Raw genomic sequence first — 24,409 nt, 5'->3', positions numbered from 1 at the left:
AATATATAAAAATACATTTTTGATGGAGGAATTAAGTCCAGTTGTGTCTCAGTTTTGTCTATTTTAAACAGTTTGCTTATGAAAGACAAAATTTTTTCTCATTAACTTCGTCTTCTAGTCTGAAGAGAACCAAATTATGTGGGAACTGATTGGCCCTAACAAAACACTGAAGAACCAACCAGTTTGCTGGCAGGATGGCCGTGTTTTTGCAGATAATGAAAGCTGGATTGTGGATAGCTGCACCAAGTGCATTTGCCAGGTAAGGTTTTGGAAATATTCTTCTCTGCAGAAATGGAGTTCCAGATCAACTGTCCACATCAGGTCATATTTACTTAGAGCTTAACTGGACTTAATGACATTTATAAAAAGTAGTCCCCATGTGTATGATAGAACAAATCAAAACATTTCCACACGTGAAATTTCCCCAGATGCCCTCCCTCATTTACCTCTTTGTGAGCATAAATCAGTAAATATTTTTTTTGCCTTTAGGAATCCAAAATTGTGTGCAATCAAATCACCTGCCCAGCAGTCTCCTGTGCCGATCCAGCTTTTGTTGAAGGTGAATGCTGTCCAGTCTGCTCTCACTGTGAGTATTTAACTGAGGAGAAAGACAGAGTCTTTGGCATTATTTAAAATTGCTACCAGTGTTTTTCAAAGCTCAAAACAAGTAAGATATCAAGGCAGTTAAGATCAAATATAGAACTTGTATGTTTACAAAGTAACTTGGGTACTTGAAGTTACCCTCTGAAGGACTTCGTCTGTCTTCATTGGTTATATCGGTTGCTTAGAATTAAGATGATAAGCTGCTTAGCCACCTTGGGCATAAAATGCTAAAAGCTCCTCCCCAGTAATTTTTCACATTTTTTGCCAATTCAGAGTATAGGGCTTATTCTTTCAATGGGCTAGTGATCACGTTCACCATTATGCAGCTTTCAAAGCTGGGGCCACATCTCATCATACTCACCTATGTTCTGAAGCCAAAGGCAGTTTTGGATTAAGATTTTGGTTCGGTCCATTCTAGAGATAAGATGTTCTTCCTTCAAAGATCAGTGCTTCATGCAAACACACTGCACACAAGTTCATGAAGATCCAGGATTCTTATCTGAACTAACCTCTCATTATATTACACAATAATTCCATAATGTCAGTGGCAGCTTGGGAAAGCAAAATTAGAAAAGGAGATCTAAATGTTAAAGTACATATTCTTCAGAAAAATATAAGATCTTCTAAATAGGATAATAGAGCAACTTTCAAAGCTAAGCACTTTTTCTTACCTTTTGCTCTGCAGCTGATGACAGTGAGGAGGGCTGGTCACCATGGTCAGACTGGACAAAGTGCTCAGTTACCTGTGGCTCTGGGACACAGATGCGAGGAAGGTCATGTGATGTCACCAGGAGTGCTTGTACAGGCCCACACATCCAAACAAGGATGTGCAGCTTTAAGAAATGTGACCATCGCAGTAAGTAATACATTTCTTCCTTTTGAAAAACTTTTGGACATCTCAAAGCTAAACCAAGTTTAGCCAGGACTGTATGTACTTGAGAAATCCTATATGCACAATTAAGGTAGCTGTCATTAGATTCTTTGCCAATCTTCCCCTCTCAAATATTCCCCCATTTCCTGACAACTTAATAGGTACATTCTGGGCTCAGCTATGTTAAAAAATAAAGGTTAAGAGTGATCCTTTCTTTAACATTATGAACTAGTCTTTTGTTTGAACTCAATTGGAAGACAACACTTAGTTTGTAAACATGATATGCAAGGTTGTGCTTACATCTGTCATCCATTGATTGTTGGGTCATTCCATTAACTTAGCTGTGTTTAGGAATACAGTAATCATGGAAGATTTCTGCAAAATATCAAACTGCTTTTATATTTAAGGCACTCATAAGGATGATATTCCAGAAGTGTAGTTAATGCTATTGCAAGTACCTGTGATACTCAGGCTAATAAAGTACCTAAGGCAATATCTAGCAACTGAGACTGCTAGATGTCCAAATGTGCATTTTGAACAAGAGTTTGTTTCATTGGAAAAGTTTATTTTTAAGTAAAATGTGAGACATAGTTGTTAGTCATATGTTGGCTACTGAAATTCCTAAGAAAACTGTTCTTGAATACCTGAGCTGACATGCTGGGCTTTGTAAGTGAAATGGTGGAAAAGAGATGGGACATTCATCAGATGTGTTGAGAAGCTCATTAGAAGGCTAACTCACAAGTGAGTCTGTGTTACTGCTGCAAGTGAGCTGTTTGCTTGAGTTTTGCTCTTTTCTCTGGCAGTACGTCAGGATGGTGGCTGGAGTCACTGGTCTCCCTGGTCTTCCTGTTCAGTTACCTGTGGAGTGGGAAATATCACCCGCATCCGCCTCTGCAATTCTCCTATTCCCCAGATGGGTGGGAAAAACTGTGTGGGGAATGGGCGTGAAACAGAGAAGTGTGAGAAGGTTCCATGTCCAGGTATGTCTGTGGTCTTGATTCTAAAGTAACACAATAATACTCCAGCTGAATTGCTTCTCTTTATTCAGATGTAAATAACAGTGAATTTCTATGATGGAAAATACGATTTTATCTTACGAGTGAAATAGTACACAAGGGTGTTTTGGAAATGAAGACAACAATGCAGTCAGAGGTTTTGTAAACCTTTCAAGTTATAATTTGGCTTTAAATATTAAGAGTCTGAGAAATTTCCATTTTAGCGATATATCTTCTGCATATCAAAAATAAAGACTTCCTTTCTAAAAAGAAGCTGTCTCTACTTGTTAGGAATGGACATAGAATCCCTCAGTAATCAGATTTCTTTGATATTTGTGCATGCATTTTTTACACATTTGACACAATTAATTACTATTATAATTCTTTCTTATTTGTCTACACTTTTAAACCTTTCTTTAGAGACCTTTCATTTCATACACGTTCACCTTCCTTTCATACAATTTTTCCTCTTTTTTTTTCTCTTTGTATATCCACTGGGCATGGCATACTGTTTTGAATTATTGACCAAAAAATGCCTATGAAGCAATTGGGCATTTTAAATTTCTTTGTTTCTGAAATATTGCTATCTCAATGCAAACATCTGCCATCACCTTCCTATATGTACATAGTGAGGAACTGTCTCTAGTCAGGGTTGTTGTCATTGGCACCAGATGTTCCCACTTCATTGCCTGTTATTCTCTGCACTTTTGCATATCTTTTGCATAGTGAATGGGCAGTGGGGTCCTTGGTCTCCATGGTCTGCCTGCACTGTTACCTGTGGAGGAGGAATTCGTGAGAGGTCTCGCCTCTGTAACAGCCCAGAGCCACAGTATGGAGGAAAGCCATGTGTGGGAGATACCAAGCAACATGATATGTGCAATAAGAAGGACTGCCCAATTGGTTGGTATTCATTCTTTATTCAGTCTGAGTAATTATTGTTGCTGTTATCTCTTTAATGGGTAATTATAAAGTGACACTACAGGAATCTGCTAATTATCCCTTTGTTTCAGTAGAGGACATTTTACTATTTAGAGTGCTGTTTAGTGGGATTTTACATATATTCATGATACCAACTTTTTGAACAAGTATACCTTTCTTAAATAGGGTTTGAATGCTGTAATGTATTCAAATGGATGTAGAAATCTGTAATTTTTTCTTATTAAATCAATACTAATTAGTCTTAAATGCACTTAATAACCCTAACTTTAGGGGTTTTATAAGAGTCTGTTGCATCAAGTGTAATTTAAGCCAATGATCAGAGAATATATGTTTCTTAAATGAAGTTTTACATGCCTTTTATGCTCCTTACTTAATTTTCACACGGTTTTGTGTGTCTTTGCCAGATGGGTGTTTGTCAAATCCTTGCTTTCCTGGAGCAGAATGCAACAGTTACCCCGATGGGTCATGGTCATGTGGGGCATGCCCAGCAGGATACCTTGGCAATGGTACCGTCTGTGAGGATCTTGATGAGGTATTGGCTTTGTTTCCATTAACATCAGGAAATCACCATGAAAAATGCATTACTTGGGAACTTGGACACAACCATCTAATTGGTTTCTCCTTGCTTTCTTTCTTTCTGTACCTGCAGTGTATAGCTGTGTCAGATGTTTGCTTTAAAGTGAATCAGGTCCATCGCTGTGTGAACACAAATCCGGGTTTCCACTGCTTGCCGTGTCCTCCACGCTATAAAGGAAGTCAGCCCTATGGAGTAGGGCTCGAAGTGGCCAGGACAGAGAAGCAAGTAAGTGATTTTGAAGGGAATTTGATGGCTTTGAGTAATTCTCATCTGAAATATCTTTGAATGATGGCAGAAGACAAACTTGGGTACCAAACAAAAATAGCCTGAAATAAATAACTGTTGTTTCAGAGTATTTTTGTTTTGAGTAACAAAACACTGAATTTAGGATTGGCTTCATTAAGGGTTTGATTTTCTTTAGGCATCTACGCAGTTGTAGCAAATGAGCATAAAATTCTAGGAGCAAACACTTCCCTGTTTCTCTGAGGTTAACATACCTGTTCTGGAGAGTGGAAACTGAAGAATTTGGATTGTCTTTTTCATAAATATGATGCTGTTGATGTCAAGGTTATCAGACGCATGTCTGAAGTTCTCACTCCCTAAATTCCATTGCTAAGTGAGATTGAAGACTACAGTTTCCTAGAAAAGGCAAAAATGTTAAGTGGAAGTCATGGTTTGCCTTCCCTTTGTTGCTGTTGAATCAATCTGTGGTTAGCTCAGCTTGTGAATTCTACATGTGAGCAATCTGTGTAAGATTCTCAGATACTGTCAATGCAAAATATAGTGGTAAGGAAGAGGTAACAAAAACCTTCATGAAACGAACACAAGAATTCCTTAGGGTGTCTTTGATTTAGGAAAATAAGATAGTCCTTTTATACTGTCAGGCAGAACACTAAAGAGAAGAGGTGAGTACAATGTCGTTTCTGTTCCAGTTAATTTCTGGAGTATAATGACATCTGGAAGAAGGTAGATAGATACAGTTCTGAAATTGTTAAACACTTTAATTGCTTTTTAAATAATGTCCAATTTTTCCTGTGGTTTGTTTTAGTTATTTTTATTATACGCATTTGTTGGAGTTGTGAGCTGACAGAGCAGTATGATTTACTAACCACAATCAAAACAAAGTTCCTCTAAATAACTTGTCTGATTTTGACAAAGTTGAGGCACACACAGCTGGCTGTGATTATCGGGTTTTAAGTGAATATGCTCCATCATTTATAGGTCTGTGAACCTGAGAATCCGTGCAAGGACAAGACACACAGCTGCCATAAGTCTGCAGAGTGCATCTATCTGGGCCATTTCAGTGATCCAATGTACAAATGTGAATGTAGGACAGGTTATGCTGGTGATGGACGCATCTGTGGTGAGGATTCAGATTTGGATGGCTGGCCTAATAATAACTTGGTCTGTGCTGCTAATGCGACATACCACTGTGTGAAGGTAGGTGAAAAAGGTTGATAAAAATTCCGTTTTTTAAAAAAAATTTCACTTTTTCCTAAATAGTTGTGAGTAACCCTTTCAATTCATGAAGCTGATGTTTGCTTTCAGTAAGCTTTGACTCTTACAGCATGCTTGTTTTCTAGGAGATGCTGTGAAATGTGTATTCGCATAATCTGGTAAGATACAGTAAGGGATTCTCAAAATTAAATCCAGAGTCTTCTGCTTTGGGTTTCTTCCCGCTCAGAATACATGGACAATTTGGATGCTTGTGAATGGAGTTACACACTAAGCTGGAGTTGCCTAAAGCACGGGTGTGAAGCACAGCTAGCAAGAGCCAAACAGGGATCTCAGGGCCCAGGCGAGTGTGAAATCCTACCTGCAGGGCTTGTAACGAGTCACTTACAACCGTGTAAGGGCTAGAGTTCAAAATGCTGTCTTGAACTCCTTTTAAAGAGTTAAGCAGACCACACACTGTGAAAACTGGATTCAGAGCCTGAGATAATTTTTAACAATAGGAGCTTAAGAGAGGAATGAATGTGACTAATTGGAGGAGTTCTCCTTATTGCAAAGGCTCAAGGGGACAGAGTGAGAGATTCAGCCACTCTCACCCTTCAGAGATGTGAAATTGCCCTCACCCTCCCAAAGGAATGACCTGACCTGCCTGCCATACACTGTTTGGAGCAGCAAGTTTAGCAACCAGGATGGAGTTCTGTCAGAGTAGAAGGCACATGCAGGTGTTCAGTTTTAAACACCTACCTATGGGACCAACAATAACACTGAACCTCTATACGTTCTCTAGGCAGATGCTCAAGTATTTTCCTAGTCAGTCATGGCTGTAAGGACAAGCTTTCTCTTCTGAGTTTCTTGAGATTTCCCAGACCTGAAACATTTTAGATTCTTCTTCTCTGTGTTAAAGTGATCAATCTACCTCTAAATCCTCTTGAAGTTCTAGCACAAAAACTTATGCTTAAAAAAATGAGGAAAGAAATGCAAAAAATGACTGAGCTCTAGACTACTATAGTGGTTAAAACAAATACAGACCAAAAGAGTAGGAAAGTCTGAAATCAGGCTGTTTGAGAGAATAAGTCACTTGTGTGAATCTGGGCTCTATCAGCCAAAGAGTTTCAGATATGGATGGAAATTTGGGCCTCAAATGTTGGTCTTTCTCACTGCAATGGAGGTCTGTTCATTGTAGATTCAGCCAACTGAGCTGTTGCAGTTCATATATACTTCTCTCAGTTCCTGTCATCAGAATTTGCACATGTTCACTCTCGATGTGACACAAAGCATTAGTTTTGGTTAAGCACAGCATGCTGAACCCATTCAGAAGAAAACTTGTTTCCAAAGATTGTTTCATATTTTGTGTAATATGTGTTGATCTAATAGTCACAAGTACTTCACTTAGGGGGACCTCTCCAACCACCAAAAAAAGCTCTTAAAAATACCACAAATTTTCAGGCCCTCATGTTCTTTGCAAAATATCCTTGTTGAATAATTTGATTTTAAAAAGCTTTTTCATTGAGCTGATAATGATTGAAAATTAACTTACTTGTGACTAATTTCTTTCATTGTTTCAAAAAAATTTTGGTGTCACTGGTAACCAGTGATGAGGTGGACAGTCAAGACTCTTCACAGGTGTTTGTTGAAAATTTTGGGGATTCGATATTTATCACAATATTTCCAGTTGTCTTTTTCTTAGCTTGTCTGTACTATTAGAACCACTGAGATTGAAAACATCTTACTATAGTATTCAGAGTATGTGTTACAAAAGATATTTCTGCATTCTTTTGACAAATTCAGTTTTGGGTGAGGTAGATCTGGAATGTGAGTAAAGATGAGAATAACAGAGGGTGTTTTCATAGATCTGTTTATTCATAGCAAGTGGCAGAATTGCAATCCATTGTAGTTGATTTTAGTATTTTAACAAAAATGCATATTAAAAGTTTGGCAGGCTATTTTACTTCTTATTTTTCAGTGTAACTTAAGAATTGTTTATTTAAAATAATCATTCGTTACAAAGCTGTGATCAAAAACAAAGAGATCTGTTAGTCTTTTGTTTTTAAAGCCATGGAAGTACAAAGGTACTGTTTTGCACAATGGTATAAAGACACTTCTTTCAAAATCCTTTCTTAGAGTTTTCCCCTATTGCTTTGTAGTACTTTCCATTGCTGTATAGTAACTTTCCATATGAACAGCTGTTTCTGAAGATGTTCTCTTGGCTTGTTTTTGTATTTTTCTGGCAACAAAACCTGGCCATTTTTTATGTAATCTTCAAGCATATCTCATGAATTGTCTATAAAAAGTTGGTGTAAGAGTGCATGTCTGTGCGTGTGGTGTGTTTGTTCTCTGCTAGTTCCCTCCAAAACTTACTAGAAACATGACTTTAATAGCAACTGGGAAGTAGAAAGATTTGCAGCTGCATTTCACTTACTTTACAATATGGAAGCAGAAAATGAATACTACCTTTGGCAACAAGAAAACAGGCACTTCAAAAAGTACTTTTCTGATTGCTCGTTTCATAGTCTCTGGTGTACCATATCCACTCTCCTGCCCAGGCAAGTTACTCTGACATAATGTAAACATAATGCATTGATTATTTCTTTTGTCCAGGATAATTGCCCCCTTCTGCCTAACTCTGGCCAAGAAGACTTTGATAAAGATGGCAAAGGAGATGCCTGTGATGAGGATGATGACAATGATGGTGTTGAAGATGACAAAGTAAGATGTGTATATGTCTGTAGTACATTTGACCTAAAGATCTGATTTTAGGGAAAACCATTACAATAGATGTGAACTTTATTGTTCAGAGCTGCAGCTGAGTTATTCTTCACTTCTTACCTGAATGATGTGTAGTGCAGAGTAAAGCTGTGTTCAGGCAAAGGAGAGCTGTGCCTAGCAAAGCAGCCTAGGGAATCCCAGGACTATGTTGTCTGTATCAGTTTTGAGTTCAGTTTTGTACACAACAACAGTTCAATGGAAAGTGGTATTGGAGTTTTTATATTGTAATGGGAGAATGAAAAGTCTACTATGTTTGAAAAGCTAGTCAATATTATACATATGATGTTATATTTCATTCATTGTATCTTGTTTCTAAAACAACTATAAACACAGCCCAGTATCAAAGGAAAATGATGGGAGGAAAATACCTCCAATACTAGCTTGGTTCATTCTTTCCTTCAGATCTGCCCAGAAGACAAATTCATTTACCTGCAGAACCTAAAAGATAACCACTTAGTCTAAAATTGTTGCCATGTATATTCAACAAAAAAGATAGAGGCACTTTGAGAGTTTACTTCACCCTGGCTTTTGAGAACATGTTTGGCATGAGTGAATTGGTATTAGAATTTTGCTGTTCCTCTTTGTTCCCTTCAGAGGAACCCTGGATGCTCTAGAGCTTCAGATGGTTCATTTGGTCTCTATTTAAAAAAAACATAAAAAGCCCCCCAAAGAATCGTTTGATAAAGTAATATGATTTAGTATGTGTATTTTTTCAAATTGTAGCTAGAAATTGTTTTATGAACAGTGTAAGATTTTTACTTACCTGCACTAAAAATTATTATTAAATGTGGTTTTTTCTATTTAGCAGAAGAAAAAGTAGTTTAAAGATTTTCCTTATGACCTCCCTTCAGATTCCATGCCACTGATGTAGCCCTCACTCCCACTGTTTTGTTTTTCTTTCTTTCTTCTTTGCATTTCACACTGAGTACTTTTTTGTGCCTGTGCAAAAGTCCATGTGCAATTTGAGAATGTGTGAAATGTAAGAATTATTCTTCTGGCAGATTTTGAAATTAAAGTGATATGAAATTTTCAAAATTCCATTAAGAGGTCTCAGGCTTTATAGTCTCAGTAATTTAGTAATTGAGAGTATTTAATTTTGACATATTAAAAAACTTTTTACACTTCATTATCTTGTTCAATAGAACACAATCAACAAAAAGTCAATACTTTTTAAAATAGAAAAATCAAATACGTGATATATACTTGAAAATACCGACAATACTTTGTTCCAAAAAAGTCAGAGTAACAAGTCTAGTTGTTCCTTTTTTTTTTTCAAATGTTATAAAATGCAGCTGAAGTTGACCTGACTTTGCAACATGTTCTGATTTTTTTTTAAGTGCATGTACCAATGATACACCTTTATTTAAATGTCTGAGTACAGATCCAGTTTAAAATACCTGTTGCTCTCCCTGTGAGATATGGAGCACAATTCACATGCTCTGTGCAAAACAGACAGTGAGCCAGGCTGTCCAGACGCCATCCTGATACTACCAAGACCTTCAGTATAGGTACAGCTTGTCCATTGAAAAAATAGTGGATTAATATTTGATTTTTGAATTCTGTCCTAGATGAACAGGAGTTACCACTTCATAGTATCCTCTCATGAGTTGTGATTTATGTTGTGAAATCTATTTTTTTCTTACTAGGACAATTGCCCTCTTCTGTTCAACCCTCGCCAGTTTGATTATGACAAGGATGAAGTTGGTGACCGCTGTGACAATTGCCCCTATGTGCACAACCCTGCTCAGATTGACACAGACAACAATGGGGAGGGTGACTCTTGTGCTGTGGACATTGATGGAGATGGTATGATTTCACTTTTGAGAATTAGGTGCTGTTCCACAAGTGCACTTTGCTTTATGTCCAGTAAGATGGGCTATTTGCTCTTATACGTGGAATAAAATTGGGTCTAGTAACTCAGAAATTTAGAAGACAGAGAATGCTGAGGTTCATCTGCCCTGTGTAATATAGCTGCCCATATAGTCTCTAAATGACTACAATTAATATTACTAAAGAATAAGTCTCAGCAAGTCTTTATCAGTGTACTCTTTAAAAAAAAAAAAAAAATCATTCCTTCATCTGTGTTCCAAAGTAATCAGAATCTAATATGACACTTCTGTTGACTTTTCCTTTTAGGGAGAGAAAAGAGCATCAGAACATTCAGATAGTTAAGACAATATCCATAGTAAAGCAATCTGCTTTTCTATGAGTGTATAAGTATGCAAAACTCACAGTAATCCAAATACATATTTTCTGTAAGTCTTAAAATATTATTGTAAGTGCTTATTTCCTCCACCGGTATATCCTGTTTTAACCCAGATTTCATCAGAATTAAGATGGGGGAAAACACTTAAATATTTTTCAAAAGTCATATCCTGCAGGATTTTTGAATGTGAAATACAGAAATACTGATTTGGGTTTTCCTCAATAATGTTTTAAACATTTGGAGGCTTATCTGTCTTTAGCTTCTGAACATTTTGAAGGTCTCTCATCCTCCTGATTATCAGGTTCATACTAATACTCATGGTAGTTCTGCATTTGAAGAAAAATCCAATTATATGTTATTGGCTGAAAGATCATGCAAATATACAGAGACCATGTAATACAGGGAAGGGTTCTTGTATTTTTGCCAGACAGATATGCCAGTGTGTGTTTGTTTCTTTTCATCTTATAATTTTGAAGTAGTATGTTGGTTTTATAATGAAGTTTCCTGAGGAGGAACAGTTTCTTTTGACAATTTGGCACGCTATGGAATTAATGCACATGTTCTGGTAAAATTATTTAATGCTGAGGCAGCTGAATATTATTACAGTTGTTTCTATACAAAAGTTCAGAAGTTTGAACATGGTATAGGTGTGCATTCTGTGCCATTTCTTAGAGTGGAGGAATAAAACCCAAAAAAATTATTTAAGATACCCCACCCCTTTACCTGTTAGTCAATGAAAATGACTAAGTTCTTGAGACATCAGACCTTATTCTTCCATAGGAAAATACATACAGAAAATTCTGTCATAACAAAAACAAATGGAATTAATACCATAATTTTTTTTCTAATATTAGTCTTAACTATTTGTAGCAAAGATGTTGTAGCAATCAGAAAGTTTATGAACCACTTAAGAGCCTTGCTTCTTTACTGGTGACTCCCACAGCCTATGTCTGTCTGCATTGGATGTTGTATAGTTTTGGTTTTTTTCAATATTTTGTTGGTTTTTTTTCCCCTAGACATTTTTAATGAACGAGATAATTGCCCTTACGTCTACAACACCGATCAGAGTGATACAGATGGTGATGGAGTTGGTGATCAGTGTGATAATTGTCCATTGATGCATAATCCAGACCAGGTAAATGATGAAAACAGTTTCCTTAAAGGTAACATCAGAACAAAGGCAGAGAAAAGAATACAGGAATTACTATCAGTCCCTGTACTGAACAGCTGAAGAGGTGGATCTGTGTTGCTCACTTCCACATCTCATATTGTGAGATCCTTTTGTGTCAGATGAAAGGGAAGTACAGTGCTGATTGCTTTAACCCATCTGCAAATAAGGCCCTGCCCTGCAAATATCCTGGGAACCTGATCTTACCCACTGATAGAAGAATAAGTAGTCATAGTTTGAAGTTCTGCTTGTGCTTTAAGCACGGTTGTCATTGTGGTATTGTCACTACAGAAGACCTTGAAGAGAAGTGTTGAACAGTAAAGAACCAGGCTGTACCTCCGTATTGAGTAAAAATAATAAAATTACTCTGTACTATTCTTTTTGTGGTAGACTGATGCAGATAATGACCTTGTTGGTGACCAGTGTGACAATAATGAGGACATAGATGAAGATGGCCACCAGAACAACCAGGACAACTGCCCTTACATCCCCAATGCTAACCAGGCTGACCACGACCAGGATGGTAAAGGAGATGCCTGTGATTCCGATGATGACAATGATGGTGTCCCAGATGACAGGGACAACTGCCGCCTCAGATACAACCCTGACCAGGAGGACTCAGATGGTAAGAACAAGGTCATATGAATTTCATTTAGTTATTGGTATCTGATTTTGATCTTGGAGTATTAATGTCTGGTGAAGAGTGACTTCACATCAAACTGAGCTGCTTCTGACACCATGGAATTCAATGGAACTGAACTGGTCAGTTTGGTCAAGGGTTAGAGCATTAGGGAGTATCTTTGACAGGGACTCAAACATGCACCTACTTAATTGTAGAAGAAAGCCTTTAATTTTTTTTTAAAAACCAGAAGAATCTGTGTTTTTGTTAATATTCTTATTTTTGCATTTTATTGAAATGTTGAAAGTGTCAGAAAATATTTCAAATAGTTTGAATTACAAATGTCTTTAAAAAATGAAAAGTGAGCTGTTTCACTTTCAAAACAAATTATCATCTGAAAACTAAGATGGAAAAAAATATGCCTTACTGCTGTTTTATTTAAAAAGCAGACTATTTCTTCAGGATGTTTTAAGTCTAAAAGTATTATTAATTTTTAATTATTTTTTTAAAATCAACTCCTGAGTAACTTTGCTCAAATTTTCTTTACAGACTGCTATAAATATGTCTTGATGATATACATGTTGCAGTTTAAAAAATTGATATGAAATTGCTCTTTTTTTCCTCTTTTTTTCATAAAACGTTGGTCACCTCAAACAGTCCTTCACTGTTCTTGGTATTATTTAAATACTGAAATAGAGATAGTTTCACAATTATAATTTTAATTTTGAAAATGTTTATGATCCTTTGAAAACCACCAGATGTGTTTACAATAATGACCCTTGCAATAAAGGCAGGTAAGCAATTTCAGTTCCAAGTTATATAACTTGCTGGAGCCATTCCATGGCTGTGCTGTAGAAATTGAACACAAAAGTTATTACCTACACAATGTATTTTTATTTACATTTAGAAAGATGAAATGCTGAGCCTTGTCTGACTTCCTGGTGAGACAACTGCTGTCAGTAAAAAGTTTCTGGTTGGAGTAGTAGCTCTTAATTTACAGTAATTTCACGATTATAAGCCGCACTGATTATAAGCCGCACTTCTGGGTTTCAGCAACTTTTTGGTTTTTGTCCATACATAAGCCGCACCTGATTATAAGCCGCATGTTACAATACAGAGTGTGATAAAAGGTATCTGTTCTATCACCATCTGTTGAGGGTGGGGACAGTGATCCTTATCTCAATGGCAGATAATTTGCTAATGGGCCATCCATTGAAACCAGGCGGGGCATTGTTCTTTATCTTTTCACAACCCATCCTTCCTCCAGCGAGTCATTGTCTGCTAATGGCCATTGAGTCCCACTGTGTGACTGATAAAATTACTGCATCCCATTGGAAGTTGCTCCAGCCAGGGGGAAGAGCCCAACATTTCTTACCAAGATAAAAACAGAGGTTTTGGGACAATAAGGTAGCCCCTTTCTCCACTGGACTCCAGAGGAAAACCAGATTTCTCCACATCACCACTGGACCTCCAGAGGGAAACTGCACCTTCTACAGGAGCACTGCTTCAACTGAGCCACATCTGTCACTGCAAGGGGACTGCAATCACCATTTAATGGGACTGCTACCAACACCCTGCCTGACGGTGTCAGGTTGTACTCTGACTGTGTCAGGGTTTGGAGTTTGTTTCTTTGTAGTACTGTATTTCTATTTTAATTTCCCTAGAAAAGAACTGTTATTCCTAATTCCCATATTTTTGCCTGAAAGCCCCTTGATTTCAAAATTATAATAATTTGGAGAGAGGGGGTTTGCATTCTCCATTTCAAAGAGAAACTCCTGCCTTTCTCAGCAGACACCTGTCCTCCAAACTAAAACAGCAACTTTTCGTTCTTTGTCCATATATAAGCCGCACCTGATTATAAGCCGCACTTTGGGTTCGGACCAAAATTTTAGTCAAAATGGTGCGGCTTATAATCGTGAAATTACTGTATATAACCTTTCGGTCCTCTAATATGCGTCCAGAATATCTTTGCACTTACCAGTCCCTGGAATAGCCCCTTAATTTCATAAAACCAGATTAAGGCTGACCCCAAACTGAGATACTTTAAGTCATCCATTACCTGGTTTTTGTAAAGGAATCTACATTGATGTATGGATTAACGATTCCGAAAAAAAACATATTTTTAATCAGTTTAGTCAGCTCATCACTGTCATTAGCAGCAGGTCCAACAGAAATCTTGGAAAAGGGGTAAATAAAACCAAAAATCACTCCCATACTCTCGAAGATTTGAGTTTTAGCACATAAAGATGAGGCCCTGGAGAGAGCTGTTGGATGTGACTGGATAAACAAACACTTTCTAACTTTCCTTGAGAGGGAATGAATGCTGTCAGCAACAACTCACTACCAAATGAACATCAGCTGGACTTGCAGTGAATAACTAGATTCTTCTGTGAATTATCTCTTTGATTTGGCAAAGGAAACAAAATAGGAAATTCATTCCCTTTTCTCCAATGAGTGCTAAGACAAACAGGTGGAGGAACACACAGCTGGTCAGGATTTGGAGTTGTCTATGGCAGATGTCCAGGGTGGAAAATGGGACCATTTTACCACGTATCTGAGCTGCAGAGAGCCCGAGATACTACATGCTTCAATTTTCTCTAATTACTCTTTTTCTTTTTGGCTGTTGCCTAAAGCTCATTCTGCTTTCTGTCTGAAAGCTCCATACTTGGGTAAGGTTAATGGTTAGTAATGGTGACATAGCTTTCTGTTTTTCTGTGAAACGCCTAGTGGTAGGTCAGTATTGGATGAGCTGGGACATTGCTATTTCCCACTGTGTTAATTCCCATGTTCTTAGGGCAGCCATAAACACTGGGAGAATAAAAAAAGGCAGATGCTCGGGTATGTGAAGATAAAAATAAATTAGTTGGCAGCACTGGTTTTGCATTAGTACCCAGTGTAATATCCAGTGATTTCTGTTGTAATAGTTGGAGCCATTTGGCAATTTGTTTCTGTACTTGTCTAGCCAAGCTTTTCTACATTATTTTCAGGTCTTTGTGCTATTGTATGCCATGGAACAATAGAATCACTGGAAATGAACTTTATAGCTGCCTCCTTTCACTCCTTGCTATTTGAGGCAAGTCACATCTCCTGGTTTCCATTAATATTTTAGGTAAACTAAGAAAGGAAGTAATTTTTAGTTTTTCTAAAATATTGAGTATAGTAAAAGTATTGAGCAGAAGCACAACTATAGGTGAACTGTACTTTTTTGTTCTCTAGAAAACTTCCTGTAATTCATATAATAAAACCTAATTTTTTCATTCCTCTGAGGCTAGTTGAATACAGTGCTGCCTTCTTTTCTTATGCATTTTTCTGAAGCACTATGTTTTTTATAAGTCAAATTGTTCTACCTACAAGTGAAAGAGTGGCTAAGCATGTATGCATGTTTTACTGCAATACTTCCCTCCCCTCCTTTCTTTTGACATAGTGGTGACACACATGTAATCTGAAGTATTTTAGATGGATTGTTGTAGAAAGAATCTTAAGGCAATGATAAAGGTCTGAAAAAAGTTTAATATGATCAACAATATATAAAGCTTTTGTAATGTGTGGAAGATTAAGATTTTAATGCTATTCTTTGAATTGATTTTGCAGCATATATTAAAATGTGGTGTTGTATCCACATCTGGAACAAATCAAACTGAAAATGTAATGCAAGCATTAGTGAATTACATCGACATAGCAAACTTCCAACTTCTCCCACCCTGATTCCAAAGTGGTGTATAGACTTGGGCTGGATAAATTGCTAACAATTGCCTCTGCTTATTCACATTGCTTACAGGTGATGGCAGAGGTGATATTTGCAAAGATGACTTTGACAATGACAACGTTCCAGATATTTATGATGTGTGCCCTGAAAACAATGCCATCAGTGAAACAGATTTCAGAAAGTTCCAGATGGTCCCTCTGGACCCTAAGGGAACAGCTCAGATTGATCCCAACTGGGTTATTCGCCATCAAGGCAAAGAACTGGTGCAGACTGCCAACTCTGATCCTGGAATAGCTGTAGGTGAGTATCAGATGTCAGTCATCATCTGTGGAAAAGCAACCAGTGATTCTGTGACAAGGAAAGGGAAAACTGTGTACATAAATGCACCTTTTTGGTACTGCAGACTTTGGACTAACAATGAAGGCAGTGTGTACACCCAAAGTATAAACAGCTCAGTGCTGCCTGCATTTGTCCATTCATCTCATCACTGACTGTAAACATACATAAAATACACAATTGGAAAAAATTGTATAAGTATAGTGCCTGCTATCTTCAATGCCCCTGTAAGCAATTCATTTCTCTCCAGAATTCTCCATGCAGGCGAGTGTAATTACCTCCTCTCCTACAGGTGAGGAAACTGAGAAATACCACTTATGTCTCCTGCCAAAATTCAGGATGTAGCTGGGACTTTTGGGTATGTGTAACTGGACCCAGCATTGTAAGTCAGTGATTTGTCTCTTTTGTCCCCTCCCAGGCTATGATGAGTTCAGCTCTGTTGACTTCAGCGGGACGTTCTACGTTAACACAGACCGTGATGATGACTATGCCGGCTTTGTGTTTGGCTACCAGTCCAGCAGTCGGTTTTACGTTCTGATGTGGAAGCAGGTCACTCAGACCTATTGGGAGGACAAACCCACCAGGGCTTATGGCTATTCTGGTGTGTCACTCAAAGTAGTGAATTCAACAACTGGTACTGGTGAGCACTTACGAAATGCTCTCTGGCACACAGGAAACACCCCTGGACAGGTGAGAGATTTCAAACTTCAGGCCAATAGGGCATGACTAATATTTTAAAAATAAGGGACATGTTTCAAAAAGAATTTCCTTTCACACTTCAGTTTTTCTGGTTTATCAGTTTTTCTTCAATTCCCTTATTGGTAGTGTCAATAGTAACACATGTATTTCAAAGAAAATCCCATGTATAAACGGGAAGATGAGGTGTGATCAAAAGGAAAATGAGAGAGATGTCTCAGTTATGCACAAATCATTGGTTACTTCTGTATTGGCACTTGTTTCTTTTAAATTATGCTTGGTTTAGAGTACAGTAACCAGTGACACAAAAAAAAGACATTTTAAAAATGAGAGAAAAACTGCTGCTGTTCCAGATGGGGTCCAACCATGGAAGAAACTTGTGCATTTTGGAAATTAGGTTAGTAGGGCTTCACATGTGGACAGGAATTGACAGGACTGTTACTGAGTGGAAATTTTCATGAAGCAAGTGGAAATTTTCAAGATGCAGTAATATCTGTGCAAGCTGAAGTTCCTCTCTCTCACTGGAGACGCTCATGCAGCATCAGCTTTGTCAGGCTAGTTGTATGTGCAGACCCAAAGAGTTCCAGAAGCATTTGGACAATACTCTTGGACACATGGTGTGATGCTTGGGGATAGTCCTTTGCTTGACCAGGAGCTGAATTTGATGATCCTTGTGGGTCTCTTCCAGGTCAATTGATTCTGTGATATCATAAAGGAAGTCAGTGTTTGTCTTCAGTGGTCTTCAGTGGTTATAGCTATGAAACTGCAGATAAATTATCAGCAGTTTAATACATCATATATTTAATAGTTTAGTCATCCTAAAAAAGAAATGTTTTGATGGTACAGTCAAATGTTTAACTATTTTTAGTTTCACAGTCTGCAGAGAATAAGCTTTGGCAGTTACTATGATGGATGTAGAGTTACTCGGGCACAGTGTGTTTCTAATAAAGCATTTGTGTTCCTTCTGTAGGTGCGTACTTTGTGGCACGATCCCAAGAACATTGGCTGGAAAGATTATACTGCCTACAGGTGGCATTTGATTCATAGGCCTAAAACAGGATTAATAAAGTAAGAAATATTTCTGTACCTCTACTTTTTCTAGTAGCAATGCTATTGTCTCTGTTGATTTAAAAACTATGTTATCAGTTTCATTGTTGTTTCTGATAATTATGTTACTTGTGTGACAGTTTGTCCAATATTTTGGGAACATTTTGTTATCTTCAGAATAAGTTATTTTCCTTTTCAGATGTGTTTAATTTAGTCTGGATTGTTCGATATTTACATCAGCTAAATACCCTTAAATTAAAGAAAAAAACCAAAAGAAAAAGTCCTCTTTCTCAATAGTTTTTCTGTAAAGAGACCAAAAATTCCTGAGCAAAACTCAAAGCAAGATTAGAACATGAGATTGCTCCCCAGCCTGTGGAATTTCAGTGAATGAAAATAATTATAAACATGAGCATTGCCTCAGGGAAGTAGGCCAAGGGCCTGTCTACTTCAGCATCCTGTCTCCTGTAGTGGCTTACACAATGCAGAAGTGGCCATGAGCACGTCTGTAATGCGCACAAGGAGCTATGGCAAATGACTTACTGTAGAGCCCAGCTGTTTAGCTCATGTTCCAAAGACTGAGCATTAACTGCCCATGTCAGTTTTATCTTCTACTAACTACTGGAACTGTAAAGGATATTTTCCATGGGGTAGAGTCAGACCTTATCTCCACAGGTCTTGCTTGTGCTTGTGTGCAGGGGATTTTCATTTGTTTGTGAAAGACAAATTGTAGACAAATTAGGATAGACTAAGTTACCTGTTTCTTGGAAAGAGAGGAGTTTATGCTTCAGTGTATTGCATTGACTGATATAGGTCAAAAGGAAACTTTTTTTTTTTTCATGCTGCTGTTACCTGTAACAACTTTACAGAATCTACATAGTGTCAGACAAAAGATGTTACCACTGGTATCACATTAGATTAATCTAGCATGGCAAATTCTGTGGTTTGGAGCATTAAATTCTTTCATACTTTAGGGTGTCCTGATAGAAAATAAATTAATTTTTTCACTAATGTAGTCATGAAATAATTTTATTTGTACAGAAATATCAATTTCATGTGAACATGACCAGTGCCATGTAATTTCTTTGGTGGGTTGAATGAACTACTAAAATCTTCTCATATGTTTTGTGTTCTTGATATTTTGAGAGTAGATTAAATAGGATTATATGAACATGAAAATGTCTTTTTTTTTTCACCACCATTCTTTTCACCATCCATTCAATACTGATCTCAGGTAGCAGTCTCATACTTTTCTTTGTGCACTTTTCAGGAAACAGGATACTTCATTACACGTGCTGGACATGCATTTCTGCCTAAACAGAAACCTGCCCCTACCTAATCTCTGAGTTCTAGGAAGCTGCTCAAGTGTTTTCATCCTCATGTGAAGCTGTCTTGCTGTGTGTAACTAATGTATTGTCAATTGAAGCAAGACAATAATCCCTGCCTCCAAAGACTAGTCTAACTAACAAACTATGAAGTAATTTCTCATTTGGCCCAGGAGACTGAGAGCCTAAAAATCTAGACTATCTCGAGGTCTCCCAGGAGAAGCGGAGCATCCAAGTTTGCGGAAATGCAGTCTCTCTGATAATGAAGTGCTGTCTTTCAAGGTCCCTTGTCTCCAGGCTGGATGCCTGAAATACTAAAAAAATCCTCCAAAACCAAAAAAAACCCCCAAGTTCTCCTTTTCCAATTTATTATTAATCAAACTGTTTGTGTCCTAATCCTTCCAAGCTTTCATTAAACTATTAAAATGTCTGAAATTGAAATTCAGCATGTCTCTAATTAATACTTTGTTTGACTCTAAAGGGATGGTTCTTCCAATTTCTGATGTTGGCCCTTGCACATAAAGATAAATAAATCAGCTGTTCACACAGCTGCAAAGACAACTTTGCTCAGTGATGTGACAGGGTCGTGTGCTAACCCCTGAGTTCACTGGGACAGGGGCTTATCAGTGAATGCTAGTACATGACATAGTTCATTCCAGGAGACACGACTGTTCTAAATAAAGAACTGGGAAATCTTTTGCAGATGGTGTACATAAAATCACTTAAGGAGCAGCCTCGCTGCTTCTGATTAATGTGTTGTGGCTGCCAGCCAGGTGGGTGTGAGATAGAGATGAGATGTGATCCCTACAGTGAAGCTGGGTTTTCTGGTGCCTTGCTAAAATTAATTCTGTTCCAGTTTTTAGAGACTGTTACCAGCTCCTACACTGGACACTGTATTATCTTCCTTGTTTAATTTATGTTCCTCTTTACAGAGTTTTGGTTTATGAAGGGAAACAAGTCATGGTGGATTCTGGACCAATCTATGACACAACTTTTGCTGGTGGACGATTAGGCCTTTTTGTCTTCTCTCAAGAGATGGTCTATTTCTCTGACCTCAAATATGAATGCAGAGGTTAGTTACAAAAAATGTCTGGAAGATGCTTGAGCCTCTCATAACTTGTGGAAAAAGCACAAAATATCTAAATGAAAAGTATCCTCTGAATGAAAAGCAATCAGTGATATCATAGCATGGCATAAACCTTTGAAGTGCCATGAATGCCCCTTGCCCCAAGAGTAATCTCAATTTGAATAATAAACCCCAGATGTTTAATACTATCCACCTGGAAAAAATGAAGTAGAAATTTCTGAGAGAGACTTGCTTAGAATTCTCTCTGTACATCCACTGTCCTCTGTAGGCTATTTCAGTATGTCCTGCAGGCAGAGAAATACTTCTGGATCACCCCTGTTTCAAGGGGCATGGAAAGGAGAGCAGATATCTTTAATAAGCATGTCTGTCTGTAATGCCTTGTCTGAAATGTTTTGATATACAGAAAATGCTTTTCCAGGTTTTTTTGTACATGATTTTGTATATACATTCAGATACCCAGCTGCACATAAACCTGCTTGTCTCTTTCTATATGTAGGCAAATGTGTTTTTATATAAACGTCCTCCCATTTGTAGGAAAATGAAGAACAGAAAGTGTTGTGCTGCTTCTCTGTAGTGTATTGTGGTGGAGTTCTTGTGTGATTAACTTCCTAGCCAAAAAAACCCCAACCACAATTAATATATTTTTCCCTATTCTTTCAGATGCTTGAGCAATGGTTGCTGCATTACTAGCAAAGTACTGTAGATGCTATGCAACCCAGACACCTCAGTACACCCTGGTACTCCCAGTTTCTATTTTTGTGTACCTCCTGCCCTCTCCTCACGCTCCACTCTCCAGGATCCTCCCAGTTGCCAGGAGTGCCTCAGCCACCCTTCCACCCAAGTGCCTTCTCACCACCAGGACTAATGAAACCTAAACGTGAACGTCGGACCCACCACTGAAGCAAAAGCAGATTGATACATTAGAACACTTTGGTAGAGTGAAAACTTAGTAAAACTTGTTTGTTTGTTTACTTGTCTTTTTTTAAAGAATGACGTTTACATATAAAAATGTAATTACTTAATGTATTTATATATATATGGAGAACAAGAGGGGGAATTATGATTATCAGTTGTTACGTTTAAGTGAGGAAAAATGTGTCTTAATTTTTTGGGCATATGGTTGGCACTTCCTTGCTCTGATCAAGACTGGACTTCAGTAACACAGAGCTTCTGAGTCTAATTTTAACAAAGTGATGGAGGGCCATATCAACAGTGAAAACTACTTTGGATATTAAAGATCAATGATAAACATTTCTTGATTCAAAAAGGTGCTTGGTTGATAAGGATGCTCTTAGTAACACTCTTTAAAATTATTATTGGTAGAACTGTCAAATTTTCAACCTAAAGGATTCTTTAGTAGGGGCTTCATTTAGGCCAAAAAGAATTGAATTAGAAACTCTCACGTGAAAGGGAAGAGTGATTAGTATAAACATCTGAAGTTATCACTATTGTCTGACTTTCAAAAATTATTTCCAGTTGCCCTGTTTTCATCATATTCTGCATTGCCTTGTAATAAAGAATATACCGTGACCATGTGGAGCAAAATGAACCTGAACCACTTTTCCAACTCTGCTGCAAAAAGCACTTTGACATCCTGAATTCTGATGTGGGTTTTTGAAAAGGTGGCAATGCCACCATTACTTAATTTGGTAACATATGAATTTAAGGTTCCATTTATAAATATTTTGTTAGTATTTATTGTGATTATCACACCAAGCTACCTTCTCTGTAATTGATTTTAAAGCATATAATCCATCAATAATACATTCACAAATAATGATATTTTAAAGCTATTTTTGAGAGCATATCGCAATATGTAGATATTGTCAAAGCATGGCCTACACTTAAGTATAGCTCCATGGGTTATAGTCATGTATACATTAAAGTTAAATGAACAATAATAAGGAATTTACAAATGGAACCTTAATATATATCCAGTTACCCTAATTTTAATATTTTTGTATTGTTACGTATGTCTGCTGTATATAGAACTTCTTAAGTAATGCTGAAGGGGTACCAGTGTTTATTCTAAACAGATACAACAGTTACTCAGATAGACAATAGTATAGGTATGTTTAACATTTTTGTTTTGTTTAAGATGTATGAGCTTTGTTCAGAAAAAGAACATAGGCTGGTGTAATTTTATTCATAGATGGGATACCTGATGGAAGAATACAGTACCTCTGCCTTCTTCTAGGGCACAGTGAGCTAAATGTCAAATCAACTTTTTCTCCCTTGAAATAGATTTTGTGGCTATATTCATTAGAAAGGAATCAACATTTGCTGGCTTTATTGCACATTTTATAGTATACATATTATCAGTTTTTTAAAAATTTAATCTCAGTTTGTTTTGTTGTTGTTTTTTCTTTTGTTTTGGATTTTTTTTTTTTTTTGTTTTCACAAATCCTCTTCATGAGGTTTTTAAATATTTTAGTTTCCTTTGGTGTTTCAAATGGCATCCCCAAGTTTCAAGTGGAAGGGAGGATGACTTCATTAAATGTAATGAGTAATGGCTGTGTAGGGTTTTTTGTTTTGTCAGAGAGAGACATCAGTTTAGGGATGAAGATGTTAATATTTGGACTGTATCATAATTTTCCTATTCTATGTAAATTATTTATGATGGGGTTTTTTAAATTTCTTTTTCTTTTTTTTTCCTTACAAGTGTGTGTGGGAGTGAGATTGATGAAATTTCATTTTGTTTTGCCAAAGATTGTAAATAATTATTTATTTGTTTACAGGGACAGACATTTATCAATTGACGTCCTGATTCATTTAGTCAGATCCTCATTTTTATATATATATTTTAAGAAATTAATAATAGGAAATAAACTGTAAAAAGGTTTTATAATCCAAAATCTCTTTACCTTTTTTATAGTTACATTTTTTGTTTTAAGAAAATATTCTATTCCTCTAAGCCCTTAGTTAAGCCTCTTGCCTTGCTGTAAGGCAGTTCATTTCAAGCAAACCAGGAAATCTGTTGCTTCTTTTAAAAATCACTGTGTTCTAATGTAAACAGCAGGTTTCCTAGTATCTCTGACAAGACATCATTCCCATGAAAGCTTTATCTGGCAAACAATCATCAATTTTATTTATAGCATTGTGAATGAGAAATTTTGCTCCTACTTCTCTGTATTGTGTCTTGGCCCATGTGTTTGAACAAATACATCTTATTTTGCAACTACTGCTTCTCTGAGTCCCATCTGGGTCATTGGGATTTGTTGGTGTGAGTGGGGATTGCCTTCCTGCTGGAGAATTTCAGGAACCATCAAAAACCAAAGACAATAAAATGGAAGATACAATTCTTAGCATGAGACATCTTTCCTATGAATATAAACTACTCACTGGGAGGGGAATTTGAATTGGATTTGGAAAAATGGGAATGCCCAGCATGTCAAAATGCCAGATTTGGGATGTGAATGCAAGTTCTAACTTTTCTCGGCCTTACAAATATCCCAGCTATTTAGTTTCCTTGGCTTCTGATTCCCATGAGAGTACTTGAAACATTTCACAAGAAAGCCATGTTGTCTTCAGTATATTTTTTGATGAAACAATACAAATGTTCAGTCTTGTAGACAGCTGAAAGGACATCAATGATTGACATTATTCAGCTAATAACGTGATCAAGAACTTGTTACCCACTTCCTCAAGCGTTTTATGTAAAACTCTGGTATGGATTTTCTTTAGATTTTTGAACCTGAGCACTTACTTATGATTCTATAGGGAAAAAATCACTTTTTGGCACAAAACAACCCCCCACAAAATTAAGACGTGGAAATAAAATGACTGGAAATTTTTGACAACATAACAGCAGCACTTTAGCACTAATACAGGGTCTCTCAGAAAAACAGGAGGGAAGGACAAAAAAAGCAAAACTGCTGTGAAAGCAGTGGCATCCTCTGACCTGTGTCCATTGTTCTACCTACCTTTTTCAGGGCTTTTGGAGATACTCAGAAGAATTTGCATAATCTGGTAACAATACATATTTTAAAAATTTACAGCGTCTGCATATCTGGTTCCCA

General features: G+C 37.1%; 1 protein-coding gene across 1 annotated transcript in view; it reads left to right on the top strand.

Moving 5' to 3' along the window:
* THBS2 (thrombospondin 2) overlaps positions 1-23,635 on the top strand; it is a 33,098-nt gene extending 9,463 nt beyond the window's left edge. The window contains exons 6-22 of the mRNA XM_033055054.1: positions 119-259; positions 490-586; positions 1,289-1,459; positions 2,278-2,454; positions 3,196-3,369; positions 3,813-3,940; positions 4,058-4,210; positions 5,207-5,425; positions 8,036-8,143; positions 9,850-10,009; positions 11,426-11,544; positions 11,968-12,202; positions 15,975-16,202; positions 16,657-16,928; positions 17,905-18,002; positions 20,236-20,375; positions 21,051-23,635. Of these exons, the coding sequence (XP_032910945.1) occupies positions 119-259; positions 490-586; positions 1,289-1,459; positions 2,278-2,454; positions 3,196-3,369; positions 3,813-3,940; positions 4,058-4,210; positions 5,207-5,425; positions 8,036-8,143; positions 9,850-10,009; positions 11,426-11,544; positions 11,968-12,202; positions 15,975-16,202; positions 16,657-16,928; positions 17,905-18,002; positions 20,236-20,375; positions 21,051-21,058 (2,628 nt within the window). The 3' untranslated portion in view covers positions 21,059-23,635. The remainder of the gene's footprint in view (positions 1-118; positions 260-489; positions 587-1,288; positions 1,460-2,277; positions 2,455-3,195; positions 3,370-3,812; positions 3,941-4,057; positions 4,211-5,206; positions 5,426-8,035; positions 8,144-9,849; positions 10,010-11,425; positions 11,545-11,967; positions 12,203-15,974; positions 16,203-16,656; positions 16,929-17,904; positions 18,003-20,235; positions 20,376-21,050) is intronic.
* Positions 23,636-24,409: the final 774 nt, after the last annotated feature.

Source organism: Catharus ustulatus, chromosome 3 (assembly GCF_009819885.2).
Source record: "Catharus ustulatus isolate bCatUst1 chromosome 3, bCatUst1.pri.v2, whole genome shotgun sequence".
Classification (NCBI taxonomy): Eukaryota; Metazoa; Chordata; class Aves; order Passeriformes; family Turdidae; genus Catharus; species Catharus ustulatus.
The sequence above is the reverse complement of the archived record's forward strand: the minus strand, read 5'-3'. Positions and strand labels throughout refer to the sequence as shown.